The sequence below is a fragment of the Zootoca vivipara genome, chromosome 10, assembly GCF_963506605.1.
Source record: "Zootoca vivipara chromosome 10, rZooViv1.1, whole genome shotgun sequence".
Lineage (NCBI taxonomy): Eukaryota > Metazoa > Chordata > Lepidosauria > Squamata > Lacertidae > Zootoca > Zootoca vivipara.
This window is the reverse complement of record NC_083285.1, coordinates 32,492,634-32,508,901: the sequence shown is the minus strand read 5'-3', so window position 1 is coordinate 32,508,901 and position 16,268 is coordinate 32,492,634. Positions and strand designations below refer to the sequence as shown.

Below are 16,268 nucleotides of genomic sequence, written 5' to 3'. Positions count from 1 at the left end.
TTTTTAGCATCCCATTGTTTTTAGTTCATCCGCATCAACTGCCTCATGTCACCCTATTGTAAGTGTGGTTTATTCTACATAAAATTATGTCAGTTAAGGTGTTAAATTTGCAATCACACTTTTCTTTTGAGCATTCTGTACTGTGTTCTGTTCAGTGTTGGTGTCTTTAGTTCTGATTTTTCAATTTTGTCCCTCTCCTTTTCCTTGACTTGTTAGTCTGATCCAACCTCTTCTACCTCATCTGATGATTATCAATATGTTATGGAAGCTAAACTGCAAGAAATGATCTCCATACGTAGGAAGGTAGTCCTACTGGACTTTACTTTCTATTGCTAAATAGAATCCATCTAAGTTTGTTTTCTTATTTTTAAGAACTCTTTTTTTAAATAAAAAAATTACATATTTCTTTTATTGATAATCAACCATTGTGCGGTTCAGTGCTTAAAGAGCTTACAATTTTATGATGGCAGGTTTGTGTTCAAACCATGCACAGTCTGCATGTTACATTTGGCTGATTTCATTGCTCATAAATAACTCCAATGTTTTGCTGGATGCTTGGATGTAACAGGCCTTTGTAGCTGACACATTTCAAGCAATGCTGTTCAGCTGCCTGTTTGAATAACATTTATTTTTGAAAACTAAGTTTGCAGTTAGTAGTAGCTTGCTTTACATTTTCTTTAAAACAAATTGAGATTTGGGCTCGGAAAGCTCTTTAAGTTTCAAAAAAAAGTCTGTTTATTTATTTTTATATAGGCAGAGGAAAGGCATGGCAACATTGAAGAGCGCATGAGACACTTGGAGGGCCAACTGGAGGAGAAGAACCAGGAGCTTCAAAGGGTATGTGTATTGCTGATCATTTAATTCATAGGTTGACTCGTTTATGTTAAATGCATCACGCTGTTTCACATAGTCCCCCTTTTACCTAAAAATTGAGTCTCATGTCTAGAAGGTCAAGTAGGAGAGAAGAATCAGAACACCCCCCCCCCCCGGGAATTGCTTACGTTTATTTATTTTTTACATGAGGAATATGAATGGAACGATTATCAGCTATTGGATTTGTGCACAGCAATAGTGCTAATAAATTTTATCCTCTGGCAGTATTTGATTTTTGCTGTGCACTACTGTACCAGGGCATCATTACCGTGATTTCAGTTACAATAATCCACCACTCATGTTTCACTAGAGATAACTTTGGAACTGCCCATTTTGTTTCCTTGGTTCTTTACTGAAGGCAAGGCAAAGAGAAAAAATGAATGAAGAGCACAACAAGAGATTATCGGATACCGTGGACAGACTTTTGACAGAATCTAATGAGCGCCTGCAGCTACATTTAAAAGAGAGAATGGCAGCATTGGAAGAAAAGGTAAAGTGAGCAAAACAAATGGTTCATATCCAATGGTAGTCACGTTCCAAGTAGAATCAATGAATCAACCTAAGAAGAAATGTACTAAGCTGCCTTTTGCTTAGAGCAGGCTTCCTCAACCTCAGCCCTCCAGATGTTTTGAGACTACAATTCCCATCATCCCCGACCACTGTTCCTGCTAGCTGGGGATCATGGGAGTTGTAGGCCAAAAACACCTGGAGGGCGGAGTTTGAGGAAGCCTGGCTTAGAGTATTGGCTCATCTTCCTCAATACACTATTGAGTGTATAACTCAATTGAATATCATCCCATACTTACCTTGATTTGTATTTTTTGGTTTCTTTTTTCTGTTCTTGATACTATGGGGGGGAAGCAAATAAATACTTAGAGCACGATCCCTTGCCCATCAAATCTTCCCGTTCCTTTCCTGTATGTGAAATCCTCACTGACTTTCCTTTCTGCCAGCTTTATTCAAAACTCAATGGAACTACTCATTTGCAGTACTTTTGCAGTATTACTGTGTATTACTGTGTACTGTAATACTGTGTATTACAGTACACAGACTAGGCCATGCGCTTAATGTTAAAATGTCAATCTTATGTTGATAGCAAAATGTCAGTCCAATATTGATGTCAATCCTATGTTGATAGCAAATATCAGTCCAATATTCATGCCATCTAATAGTTATCAGTATTAATAGTAGAACTTTTAACATATTCATAAAAGGAATGAATTAACGAAAGACTATTAACAGTAGGCCTTTTTTGAGATAGTCAATACTTGCTATTACAATAGGAAGCGTGAAAAACATTACAGATTCTGCAGAAATGTATTTTATTTTGCTGTAATTTGCCTCTACTTTTGATCTTTTCTCTTTCTTAGAATGTTTTAATACAAGAATCAGAAAGCTTTAGGAAGAACTTGGAAGAATCATTACATGATAAGGTATTCTTTCTTTCCTACCTGCATTTACCTTTATTTTAAAAAGCAACTGATTACCAAAAAAAGAAGGAGGACTCTTTGGAATTCAAAACCTGAAAATGTTCCTAAAGATAATGGAACCTAGGGTTGCATCCAACTAAGACGCTGCAAGAGGAACAACTTCTACTTGTGCAGGGGAAGTTCTCTTCCCACACCTCCCTTTGTGTGCCCCTTGCACCCCCCTCTATATCTGATATGGAGCTCCCTCAACCCTCCAAAGCAGATTGCAGGGGGTGCAATGGGAGAGGTGGAGAAGTTTCATTGTGTGAGCAATTAAACTGGACAGTGCTATTGTTCACACATCCAAGTGAGTATATGAGAGAGCTGCATGCCACACAGCATCAACATTCAGCCATACACTACAGAACCCTCACCTCTGTAGGCTGCAATCCTTGGCACATTTCTCTGGGAGTGAGCCCCACTGAATGCAACTTACTTCCAAGTGAGCATGCATCAAATTAGGCTGTACACTTCAAGTAGCGTAGATTGGCCTGCTGATAATATTTATGGACCCCAGTGCAGGCATGAATTGCCCCCACAAAATATGTGGGCTGGATCCATTTGGTTGAACAAAAGACTTTCATCCAAACTGCAACATTCTTATGTAAATACCTCCTTTCCCACTCTAGAGATGCATTTTGATTGCTCTGTTTCCATAGAATGCTCAGTTCTGGGTAGTCAATGGCCAGAAACTTATTGAGGACATGAGTCTTGGGCTTTCAGCCCCACATCTACCCAATCCTGACAGTCATATTAAAAATAGCATCAAAATTGCCCTTTGCAAGTCAACACTGCTTAACCCATGTACCATTGATTTAATGAACCAGTCAAATTCATTACAAACATTTATAACAAATGCCATTTTTCTAATTCTTTTCCAACTTACAGCCAGTAGATAACATAAATTCAACCAATCATATTTAAGTCAGCAGAAAGTAATTTTGCTAGGTATCAGATTAAATAGAAATAGAAGGAGTGGAATGGGAAAGACTTGTGGCCGAGCCCTGAGTCTAGGGGCAAAATAACTGTTAATGCGTGATATCGGAACCAAACATGAAGGGAAGAAATTGTAGACAAATACATTTTTTAATTTGGCTGCCATTTGTTCCTAAAAAGAGAATTTTCAGAAGCAATGGATGGGATTAGACTTCTGACTATGACTCATGAGCTCCTTGTTGCTTCATTTGTTTATTTTAATAATTTGTCGGCCACATTCTGTTCCAAAGAATGGTACCCGAAGCAGTGTGCTTCCTTCCAATTATGCTTATCCCCACATTTTGTCTATACTTGTTGTCAGGAAGAGACTGAATCGGGGGGGGGAGGGAATGTCACATTTGCATTTACAGAATATAAATAGCTGTTGCCTATATGTATTTTGTGCAGTTGAAAAATATGTTTCCAGAATTAATTCATGCATTTGGTTTTTGATTTACTGCAATTATAGCCTGCCCCCCCCCCCCCGGAAGAGCTCAAGACATGCTTGCCCTATGTTTTGTCCTCCTAACAACCAAGTGAGCTGGGATAGTCCAAGAGAGAGTGGATGACCCAAGATACTTCAGTTTTCTTCGTGTCCTGAGTGGGGACTTGAACTGGAGCCCTAGTCTGACACTCGAACCACGATACCATGCTGTCCCCATTTTTTTTCATTTTCTTAGCTAAAAGCACACAATAAGTGGCACAGCAGAAGGATACTATGATTCTTCCTGATACAAGAACAAGTAGGGGCAGGTTTCACGGGAAGAGGTAGATCCTCTTTTCCCAACATCGTACCCTCCAGATGTTTTGTACAATTTCCATCCGTCAATGCAGCACAGCCATGATAGCTGCTCCTTATGGGAGTTCAATGAGCTGGATCCGGACCTATTCATACTTAAAGTAGAATACTGAAATCAATTCTTTTAAAAGGACTATCTTAAACCTAGGTCTGGATCTGAGCCAAATGATTTAGTATATAAAATCCTGTGCATTTTTCTTTGACTGCTTTTGTTGAAAAATTGAGCTGCATTTTTTTTTCACTTTCAATAGAGAAGTGTCTAGATTACTGATGTTGTTCCTACTATATAAATTTAGGAATAGTTTCTTGATTATGCAGTTCACCCCTGTTCATTGAGGGCTAGTGGTTTTATCATGCTAAACTGAGCTAACTGCTCTTCTAGACCTTTATAAAAAAATTGGGGGAGTGTTCTTTGTCCTCGATCCTGTCATTTGTGACTGACCCATAAGAACAAGTAAGAAACAATTGATTTGAATCTGATGACTTTCAGTGTGCCTCAATGACAACTAACGTTAGCTGGGTTTATGTATTTGTTCCAAAATGTTATTCTTTTAAGAACTCTGTACAGTCAAACCTTGGTTCTCGAACTAATCCGTTCCAGAAGCCTGTTCGGCTTCTGAAACGTTCAACTACTGAGGCACAGCTTCTGAATGGTTGCAAGAGCTTCCTGTACTCTAGCAGAAGGTGCGTCGGACGTTTGGCTTCCGAAAACCATTCAAAAACCTAAGCATTTACTTCTGGGTTTTTGGCATTTGGGAGCCAAAACGTTCCAAAAAGGAGGCTGAGGTTCAGGAGCTGAGGTTTGAGTGTATAAACTTTAAAACAGCAAAGAAGGAATGCAAAATTGGTGAAAACTGGAATCTTTGGAAAGTATTTATAGTCTTCCATTTGTTATATCTGGCATCACTAAAAAAATCACCAATGATTAGTTTGTCTAGCTAACAAAGAATTTTTTGTACAATTCTCCCATTAATAATTTATTTTTCATATTGTAAAAATATCTATTGCTGTGTTTTGTTGGGCTGTTTAAAATGATTAGTTGGTTTGTTGCAACTTTAACCTTAATAAGTAATGCTAGTCAATAAGTAATGAGTCTAACAAATTACTTATTTAACAAATATTAGTTTTAATGAAAATAATAATTTCTGTACAACCCCTTGCTAGGCTGATACAATATAAGTTGGTACTTTGTTGCCGAGAAGCTTAATGTTGTTCATCAATATTAATTTTGATAAATATAAGTTTTGATAAAAAACATTGTTGACTTATTATTATTATTGTTATCATTATTATTATTTTCAGGAAAGATTGGCAGATGAAATAGACAAGCTGCGAGTTGAATTTGACCAGTTGAAAATAAGAGCAGGTTCTTTAATTGATCCCACGTTGTCAAGGTAGCCTAAGAAAACCATAATATTTTCTTACTTTTAATATTTTTTAAATCATACTATCTTGAAAATACTGTTTGCAGTTCACCATCCACTATGTGTTGCAAGCAGCCTTTGAAAATGTTACCATTTTAATCACCATCATTTTCTAAGGCACTGGGTGAAGTGCTTCCTTTCATAGCTGTGAATGGGAAATCTGCTTTAGGCATTTATAGGTTGTTTTACGTGGGTTTTGAGAAAGTGATGGGAGGAAGAGGAATGGACAAATAAGTCTATGTTTAAATTCAGATGTGATGAGTATTGCATTAGTTCTCCTGATTATAATGCTAGCACATCTGTTCCATTTTCTAATGTTCCTTTCACATTGCAGTACCTGTTGCATTAGGGAACCTGTAGCATTTAGTGCTAATGTTCATTCACACCAGTGGTCAAGGTGTGACGCACAGTGAATCTCACTGGACAAGATTGATGCTCCCCCATTCATCCTTTCACACGTGTGCTTCTGTTTCCCCATAACATCCCCATGAAAAGAGCAAGTAAGAACTGTATGCCAGTGTACCACCCTCAATTTTGTCCCTTCCACAATTTTCTGGGTTAAGGGGCTGCAAAGTGATTTCTCTCCCCCCCCCCCTAGTTACAAGTCGGTAGCCATGTGAGCTTTCATGTGCATGCACACTTCTTCAGATACACTGAAACAAGTCACCAGACCCTTATGTATAGTGAGAGGGTGGGGAGGGGTATTACTCAGCAGGGTGGTGGGAATGGGTGATTGGCTGATAGGTGTGGTAAACCTGTTGACAACTGTTAACGACTGCAGTTGTTCTTACAGGAAAAAGCAAGGTGTGAGATGGCCAAAAAACAACTTTATCATGTGGATACTTATCCCATTATACTGTACATGATAAAGCTATTTTTAGCCATCTCACCTGTTGCTTTTTCCTGTAAGACCAATTGCAGTCGTTAACAGATACACCACAGAGTGTTATCACTCTCGTAGCATTTCAGGAAATCACCCAAAATTGTTTTCTTTACGTATAGAATGAGATTCCATAGGATGAACGTCTCTGCACATTGTAAAATAGTTGATAAATTATTGATTTTTTTAATCTATTGATTTTTTTTACAGTTTGGCTTATTTATTTGCATCTGCTAATTCATGTGCCACAACTGTTTTTCAGACCGCATCTTGATTCATCAGCAGAACTGAGGTACTCTGTGAGCTCCCTAGTTGATAGCCAACCAGATTATAGGTCTACTAAGGTGATAAGAAGACCAAGAAGAGGCCGAATGGGAATCCGGAGAGAGGAACCAAAGGTTTTTCTTGTTGTTGTTCTTTGTTTATTAAAAGCAGTGCTCCTATTATAGTAATGGAAATGGATAGGCTTTAGCCATAGTGGTCCAAGGAGTCTGGATGGTCAGTGACAGAGGCACAACATTCACTGCTGCGGAGGAATGTTGGCTTTGTAAGGAGGAACTGTAGTCCAGCCAAAGCCCTGCCTCAAGGCCATTCCTCTTTCTGGAAAGTGACTCTTGTACAAGTGGCCTGAGAAAACTAAAAGGGTGTTAATCAATGCCAACAGTGTTTCAACGTGCTAGGCTTTCTGTTTTTAATTTCTCTCAAAATTAACATTTGGAATGAGGCTGATCGGTATGCATTTCTTTCCAATTAGGTGAAATCCCTTGGAGATCATGAATGGAGCAGAAGTCAACCGATGGGTGTTCTGAGCAGCCATCATTTTGAGAGTGACACTGAAATGTCTGACATTGATGATGACGACAGAGATACAATATTTAGCTCTATGGATCTTCTGTCGCCAAGTGGACATTCTGATGCCCAAACCCTTGCTATGATGCTTCAGGAACAACTGGATGCAATCAACAAAGAAATCAGGTACTTGTACATCACCAAAAAGCAGAGAGCTTTCTCATCCCAGGCAACAAATTGTGCAAATGCTTGCAATAAATAAAATGGGTTTATTCACATGCATCTGGCTGGTCTCTGAGGGAAGCAGAACAGCCAACTTAAGTGGAATTTTATTCATATCAGCAGTGCAATCCTGAAACACGTATTATGTATTTTTCAAAAGAAAAGGCAAATGCGTATATTTGTTTAAGAGAATTTGTATACCGCTTTATTGTCAACAAAACCAGTAAGCATTTAATGTCTCCCCAAAAGTAGACCCTTTAGTTCAGCTATGTTTATGTAATATACAGCCATAAGAGACAACTACACAATACCTTTTGGCCTATTAACATTTCAACTGTTTGTTGTGTAGGTTTTCCACCTTTAAGGTGGAATGTTTCAGCTGTGGTGAACCTTTGAAGCCATTTAAGCAACTGACTCTACAACATTGCTAAATCGATTGGAATAGATTCTTTGACTACAATGTACATCGTTTATAATGTTTGACATTTTATTATTATTGTTTATATTTTGCTGGAAGCCACCCAGAGTGGCTGGGGAAACCCAGCCAGATGGGTGGGGGTATAAATAATAAAATTGTTATTATTACTATTATCTTCTTATTTAAAGCTCACTGATGGGTCTCCAACATGATGTACTGGTGAAGCCTATGTCATTTGTGAAAAGCACCTTATTAAACTGTTGCCAGGGATCAGGGCAAGGAAGCAATTCACTCTACAGTGGTACCTCTGTTTACGAACGCTTCTGGTTACGAACACTTCAGATTACGAGCTCCGCTAACCCGGAAATAGCTGCTCCTGGTTGCGAACTTTGCCCCAGGATGCAAACGGAAATCGCTCGCCAGATTTGCATGTGCAGCAGGAGGCTCCATTAGTAAAAGAGCGCCTTAGGATAAGAACGGGTTCAGCTTAAGAACAGACCTCCGGAACAAATTAAATTTGTAACCAGAGGTACCACTGTATTGGAATATAACTCACATGACATTAGCTGTTTTAATTCTGCTGCCTCCCAATTCATGTTTATAGGTTAATCCAGGAGGAAAAGGAATCAACAGAATTGCGTGCAGAAGAAATAGAAAATAGAGTAGCCAGTGTAAGCCTGGAAGGCTTAAACCTAGCCAGGGTACACCCTGGCACATCTATTACTGGCTCCATTACAGCTTCCTCCCTTGCAAGCTCTTCTCCTCCAAGTGGGCATTCTACTCCGAAACTCACTCCCCGCAGCCCAGCCAGGGAGATGGATCGTATGGGCATCATGACACTGGTAAGAAAATGTACAAATACAGTTTTGTGCTGATCGTTTCATTTATTTTATTACTTCTCCAAATAAGTTTTTTTTCTATACTTGTTTCTTTTCCTGCTCATTTATTTATTTGCCTATTATTATGTTTTTGTCTGTGGTAAGATCTTGCTGACCATTAAAACAAAATGCAATAAGACTTCATATAGGGCCATTGCCAGTGTAACACAAGATACAGTAAACAATAAAAAATAGTAATGAAACGAATTTGTAGGTTGCAGGGATAAGGACTCAGTGCTCCAGAAAGCTTTTTAGGATATCAAACAATGAAAAGTTTTGCGGCCCTTCAAAGACTTAACAAATTTATGATCGTATTCGTGTGAGAATCCTTAAGTGCTTTTCCTAATAAAAGTACTTCTCAGATATATCATGTCTGTTTGCAAAAGGAGGCAAAATCTGGTGCTAGGCCTTGGTGGCTGTGCTGTAAAGAGACTATAGGGCAGGGGGACCTATAGGTGGTACTACATGGGGACAGAACTTAATTTGCTGCATGGCAACAAATGTGACTTAAGGCAGCCCTGCTTGTCCTGCTGTGCAGTTAAAATAGCAGCATAAGAGCTATCTGCAAATTAAAAGATTCAAATATGTTTGTAGAGTTGGTTCCAGAGAAAACTAAGCAGAATTCTCATCATACAGGGGGGCTTTCCTGAGTCCTTCCCCCATCTACTACAGAGCCCATAATCTCCTAAAAGCCTTCTAAGGCATACCACCTTGAACAATGTTGGATGAGGCTAGTGGAGCTGCAGCAATATGGGGAAACGGGGGGGGGGGGGAGAGAGAGAGATTTCACGGGGCTGCTTTGCATAAGTGGGAGTGTTTTTCACCTCGCACAAGACAACTCTAGATTCAAGCCATAGTAGTTTATTTGAAGTTTAGCAGATTCCAAAACATTGATTTTCCTGTTTGATGTTGAAAAATGGAAATGGATAGGATATCACTATATTTTATTTTACCTAAACGGTTTTGATCATTCCCCTTTGTTCTTTCCTTTGTCCTCAACTCCAGCCGAGTGATCTCAGGAAGCACCGGAGAAAGGTATGCATCCTTTTCTCTCTTTTTTAGCATTTGCACTTAAAACTCAGTTTAATACCAGAATTTTTCCACAGGTTTTTAAAAGTAATTTTGCAAAATGAATTTCTGCATTTGTAATTGGAACTTCAGAACATCTAAAACCAGGCCTCAGCTCTCAAAACTCACAAAGATGATGTGTCATCTTTGAAATTTGATGTGTAACTCATTGTGAATCATAACTTTGCATATTAGTTTATACAGCTGCAGAAAACTTCTCATTATTATTCAAATAGTAAACCACCCTGAATGTTATAGCAATACATGACACAAGCATATATGAAACTACCAGAAGTTTCATTACCTCAGGCTTATTAAGCAGAACCCTGGTAATTCTGTACTGATACATATTTTTGATCTTGCTTTAATATGTATCCAGTCGTAACTTTGGCTATGTATGTGGGATTAATGAAACAATGATGGCATGCATCAAATTACACAGAGGCCTGTCTTTTGCTGGTCTCAATTCTATACACTTCTTTAGTGGCAGTTGGTTTCCTCCCTGAAGCTACTTTGCAGCCATAAACTTTGAATACTGAAGTGTATTGTGAGCTAGAATATCCATTGTATGTTCACATAAATTAGCCAGGCTTTGCAAACATGGAGTGTGAGAAGACACAGCATGTGTAAGCAGCACAGTCCTATCAGCCTGTTCTGTGCTGGGTCCATATAAAGTTAATTAAATGATGCCTGAAGTCCAAACATGACAGTAAGCTAATTAATTACTGGCCCCATCCACTCTTGCTTTTTCTTAAAACACAATTGGGAGGGTAGAATCTTGAACAGGGCCATGGAGGTAGTTGAGGGCATTTAACTTGACCATCACTATGGTCCAGATACAGATTGCCCTGCCTCTGCAATTGCTGTTTAGAAAACAAGCATGGAAGGGCCAATTATGTGTGTGGTTTATTTATAGTTTTTTATTATGTTTTTGATTATTTTATATACAAAAATATAAAAAGGCAAATCACAAGCAAAAAAGCAACACAGAGATGCAATAAACATTAATAGTGAAAAGAAAATAAATTAACCAAAAAAAGCCCACAATAATTATGTATCTATATCAAGAGGATGGGGTGTGGAATTATCTGTTAACAGTCCAAACTTGCTCAGCATCCTTTGTTTATGCGACCCTGCGTAGGGTGTCCATATAGTCAAGAATCTTCCACTCCTTTTCTGAATAAAGAGGACTTTCTTGAAAGTCCTCAGTTGTGTCATGTCTTCCATCCATTGTATATTTGAGGGTGGAAACTTTCCATCCAATATGGAAACCTAAGCATTTAGCCCCCAGGGGTGCCTACAGTAGATTACAAAGAGTTGGTACATAATTCCACAAGCTGTTGACCCCATTTGACACCATGTTGCCTGGCGGGCCACCACAGCACCAGCACTGATCTGTGCTTGATATGTTTCATGGCCAGTTGTGTGCTTATTGTCCCATTCAGTTTGGGCCTCAGAGATTGGAAAATGGGACTTGAATGGCTCTCTGCAGGGCCATGATCATATCTGATTATCTCCTTGGCATTTTTGTTCTGTTACTTTTGCGTCCCACGAATGGAACATGGTTTATATGTAAGCCCTTATGCTTGCTTGGAAAGTAGGATGAATTCCAAACAGTTTGCCTGCTGCACAATTTAAATTATTTCTTGCAAATAACTTAGAAAGTTGGTTTCTAAGCTGCCCTTTATGGACATGGTTTGTTTGTAGATCGCAGTCGTCGAAGAAGATGGGCATGAAGACAAAGCCACAATAAAATGTGAAACCTCCCCTCCTTCAACACCTAGAGCCATTAGAATGACTCATACTCTACCTTCTTCATACCACAATGATGCCAGAAGGTAAGAAGCTCATTGCTTCAGACCGTAATTCACAACTTTAATGTGCTGTGTTCTTTTTATAATGCCCCCATTCATATGACTTCCAGGTTAACTTCCAGATAACTTCCAATGTATTCTATTTATCTGGAAATGCAGACTGCTGGGGGGGGGCGGTTTCCACCCTGCAATGGCTTTTCTTTTTTTCACCACTTCATGTCAGGATCCATGAGAAGTAGCTTATCTGAAGGAGAAACTGGACATGTTTCTTTGTGAAAGAGTGGTTTTTATAGAACACCCTGCTTGCATTGATCGTTTTAGTTCCTAGCTCACCCAGGCCTCTTATGTGGTGCAAATGTAGCTCTCCAAGAGTAATTGTTTCTTAATTAAAAATTTGTACATCATCACTAATGTGGGAATTAACTCTTACAACTTGGCTCCTTGAATTCCAGTCTGATTTGGATGACTGGTCTCCCATTTTGTAGCCCCTTTAGATCAAACGTTAGTGGAAGTCAGATACTGGTAGATTTTTTTGGTAATTTGTGGTAGATGAGCAAGGATTCTGACATCCAGTTGCTTAAAGATGGCAGATACAAGATCACCCCTGCCCTGTATTACTTTGCTGAAATAAAGAAAGCGGTGGGTAACCAAAAGTGGATTTTGGTGTGGAGGGACATTAAGCTCCTCAAAATAAGTTCCTGGGTTCAGAATGCTATAATTCTAAGGGTATGTTGTTCGGCTCCAGCCTCCAGTTGTAGATCTCAGGGTTCTAGTGAAAATCAAGACAAACCACACAAGCCTCAAGTCTACCCTCTCATGCTTTAAGGAATTGAGCTGGAGCAAAATGGTATATTTTTGTGGTTGCTCTTACTACCTTGCTGTTGGCTCTCTATAAGTGAACAAAGGAGAAGGCACCACTCACAACAATGATTAAAATGAAAAAATCCATATCGGATTCAGTGATGGGGTTTGATATTTGTGTGCAGAAATGCAACTAATACAACCAGTAACTTGAATCTTGGCTGACCTGTGCAAGGAGACCAGTGAAGGACTGCAATTTTTGACAACACCACTACTAACCTTTTGAACCCCATATTGCAAAATTCTTGACAATTTCAATCGGGACAACTAACTTTTCCCCCCATTGAGCTCTTCCACCTAGATGTAGTTTTCCTCTAACATTGTTCAGAATATGCAGAGCGGGCATTTGCAAAGCCTTGGTAATATTGCATCCCATGGAATAAGAGTCACTTCAAGTCCAGCAGTGCCCTCCAGGTGGCCATGGCACTACACTGGGACACAGATGAAGTAGGGGATGGAGGCAGTGAGGTCAAGGGAACTCTGGGTTGGTGATATCAGCATCCTGCAGGTGCAGGCACAGCTGTGAGACCACCAACAACAACCCGGAGCTCCCAGCCTAGCACTTCACCCCATTCCTAGTCTGCATGCTGATGCCACTGCTGATCTGCCTCTGGTTATATCACTTGTATCTGTTTGTTTTATGCTAGGAATCTGAGCTTGATCATATTACATAATTTGCAATCTCTCTTTTTTTGTGTGGAAAGTGCCCTCCACATAGGAATTTGAAGGGTTCCCAGAGTATGTTGAGTACACTTCTAAAGCCTTTTATTATTATGAGCTAAAATGCCCTTGTAAGAATTGTGTCTTTGTTCTTATGGTGTGGAGCAGGAAGACGGATCATTTGCGGAGAAATTATCTCTCGAATTGGAAGCAGGAACAGTTTTGCTGTCTACATCTAGGCAGAGATCCTAGAATCATCATTTCCCCAAGACCTAGTTTCCCAAGACCCTAGGATCAAGCAATATCTCTGCTTCTGAATCGAAATGCAATGCAATGGCAGGATTAATGGCTCAAAACTTTGAAATCCGATTTACATTTATGCTATTCCAGACTTTCTGTATCACTAGCTATACCTCTATTCAGCAGCAAATGAGCAAAAGTCAAAAGACAAGTCTTAGCTCACCTTCCCACTGTCAAGAGCTCTCTTACAAGCCAGAGTTCATACATGGGAGCACTCTTCATGTGCTCTGATGCCATGTACGAAAATGGCAGGGATAACATGCCCCTTCCTATAGCCCTACCCCTTTGCATGATCACAATGCATGACATCACAACACCTGATGAGAGATTAGATCTCCTACCTGCAGCAGATACAAGCCCAGCTATAGAGCAGGGAGCCTTTTCCAGAAGCCTATCACCACCACCTCCTCCAGTCACTGCCATGGCTGTTGGTTGCTTTTTGGAACTTATAGAAATCCCTCTCTGGATATGCTCAGAAATGTTGCTCTGCATCCATGCCTAGTAGGAGGAAAATACCTTTCACTAGGTTTTCACCCTGCCCCTGCTCAGAATAGAAATTTCTCAGGTAAGATTTTTTAAAAATCCCGTTTTTGGTTGAAAACAATGTTGTTACAACTCAGATTTGTTTGGTTCTTCTCAACACATATTGCTCTGAACTTTCCAGCCAAAAATTATATTAATAGGACTTTGATGAATTATACTTCCTTTCTGTCACTTTGTTAGATTGAATCATCTTGATCAGCATTAGTGAGACATGAAAATTAGCCATTGTGCTGTTCTAAATAATATTGTGATGCAGGAAAGAAGCCATCAGAACCTGATTAATGTTTCCAATTATGAAGACACTCTTAGATTCCAGATAATTTGTTTGCACAGCTGCTTAGTTGGGGATGGGCACAGGACCTCATAAGGGCAATAATGTATTATCTATCTTTTGTGTGTATTTTATAGTAGCTTGCCTGCATCCTTGGAGCCAGAAAGCATTGGTTTTGGCAGTGTCAGTAGCAGCCAGGATTCCCTACACAAAGCTCCCAAGAAGAAAGGAATCAAGTCTTCAATAGGACGTTTGTTCGGTAAAAAAGAGAAGGCTCGACTTGGACAGCTCAGTAAGGAATTAGTTGTACCAGGCTCGGGTCGCTGTTTTTCAGTATTTTTTTTTAATGGTTTTGGCTTCTTTTTCAGTTTTGTTTTGCTTTTCCAAACATTCATTTCTCTTCTAAACTGGTGGGATCTTTTCCACATAATTCTGTTATATCATAACTAGTATTGACTGTCACATCGTTCGCTGTGTTTTTCTAAATGAGCAAGGTGAACAGGATGATATTCCTTTACTTAATTCTGCTGCCTTTATGGAATTACTAACGTGTAACTTTGTTAACACTTATACAATTTAAAAAACCTTGATAGCAAACATATGAATCTGTTGACTTAGCTAAAAGGCTCCTTTCCAGAACAACCATCACCGTCCTTTTTCAGTTTTGTTTAGCATCCCACCTGACAGAAGACGTGGCTAGCAAGAAACTCAAAAATATCATTGGTTCCCATGCTTTTGCTCCTATTATGAATGTAGTTAGCTTTTAGCCTTCATTTGCTTGCCATGAATCCCCTCCTGGACTGTTTTCCAGTCTTCGTAGCATAAGGCTCCTATCTGTTTTGATCTTATACTCCGATCGAATGAGTCACTCACAAAAGTGTCCACAGACTGGGAGAGCTATGCTAACTGCTGCCAATCACAACAGCAGAAGGGGGCGAAGGAACATCTAGCCCCAATCCAGCTGCTGCTGAATTGGTAAGGTGACTAATAGTTGTAATCCTATTCATTTTAATAAAACTACAACTTTTAGTGGCTTTGCTAAGTTGCCATTTGTAAAAGCAAAACAAAGATTTAGGTAACTGTCATTTGAAACAGATGGCCAAAATATATTGGTGATTATGGATCCTGTTAGAATATGAAGAATTTCCACAGTATCTTACAGTTAATATTTAATAACTTCATATCATTGTCCATTTACGTTATTCAGGGGCAATACTTTAGGTAAGTTTTATACTGAATCATTTCATTCAAATAAAACTGGAAACTTCCACATCTCAGTTTCCACAGCCCTTTTGACAAGAAGGAGCAAGGAAACCAATATTTAACCTAAATATTTAGGATTTTTAGTGAGCAGCCCCAGTTTACCAGGGCACGCAAATAGTGAAAACAGCCTGCCTAAACCCCATGTTTTAAACTTTGGTTGTAAAATATTGTACATTCTGAAATATAGTACAGTATATATAAACAAAAAAATAAGGTTGATAATTAGCTGGGTGCAGAATGGTCACTTTTCTGATCATTAGTAACATTCTAGTTTAGACTGTCCTTTCATCTGGCATGGGGAGAAATGAGGTGATTTGGTTTTTTTTACTATAGCGCATTCAATATATTTCACAATCAATTTAATGATGAGCCCTTTGACACAAGCTAGATGTTCCCATCTGCACAGACTAGAAGCTTAATATCTTGTACCATGGCTTATTCATTCTCAGTTAAATTAATCAAGACCCATTTTATTGATATTGGCATACTAAATACTATTGGCATACTAAACACTATTACGTCTGATTATCTTCTTCTTCTTCTTTAGTAAGTTGAAGGCCCCAGGGATCAAGATATAATAAATGCATTCATATCTATTACACTCTTTAGGACAGAATAGAGATGTCAACCTGTAAAAGCTGTCCTGGGGGGCAGTATCAGTTGCCCAATGTGCTACCCCCTCCCCCTGACAGTAACACACCATATCATCATAACTGTGTAATTGGATGAAAATCCATTCATAGTTCTGAAGAAGTACTTGA

General features: G+C 39.1%; 1 protein-coding gene across 1 annotated transcript in view; it reads left to right on the top strand.

Moving 5' to 3' along the window:
* The window catches only part of PPFIA2 (PTPRF interacting protein alpha 2), a 260,822-nt gene that overhangs the window by 208,129 nt on the left and 36,425 nt on the right, over positions 1-16,268 (top strand). Inside the window, exons 11-20 of the mRNA XM_035128598.2 lie at positions 754-837; positions 1,232-1,363; positions 2,244-2,306; positions 5,419-5,510; positions 6,683-6,818; positions 7,175-7,395; positions 8,454-8,691; positions 9,733-9,762; positions 11,503-11,633; positions 14,382-14,536. Coding sequence (XP_034984489.1) covers positions 754-837; positions 1,232-1,363; positions 2,244-2,306; positions 5,419-5,510; positions 6,683-6,818; positions 7,175-7,395; positions 8,454-8,691; positions 9,733-9,762; positions 11,503-11,633; positions 14,382-14,536 — 1,282 coding nt within the window. The remainder of the gene's footprint in view (positions 1-753; positions 838-1,231; positions 1,364-2,243; positions 2,307-5,418; positions 5,511-6,682; positions 6,819-7,174; positions 7,396-8,453; positions 8,692-9,732; positions 9,763-11,502; positions 11,634-14,381; positions 14,537-16,268) is intronic.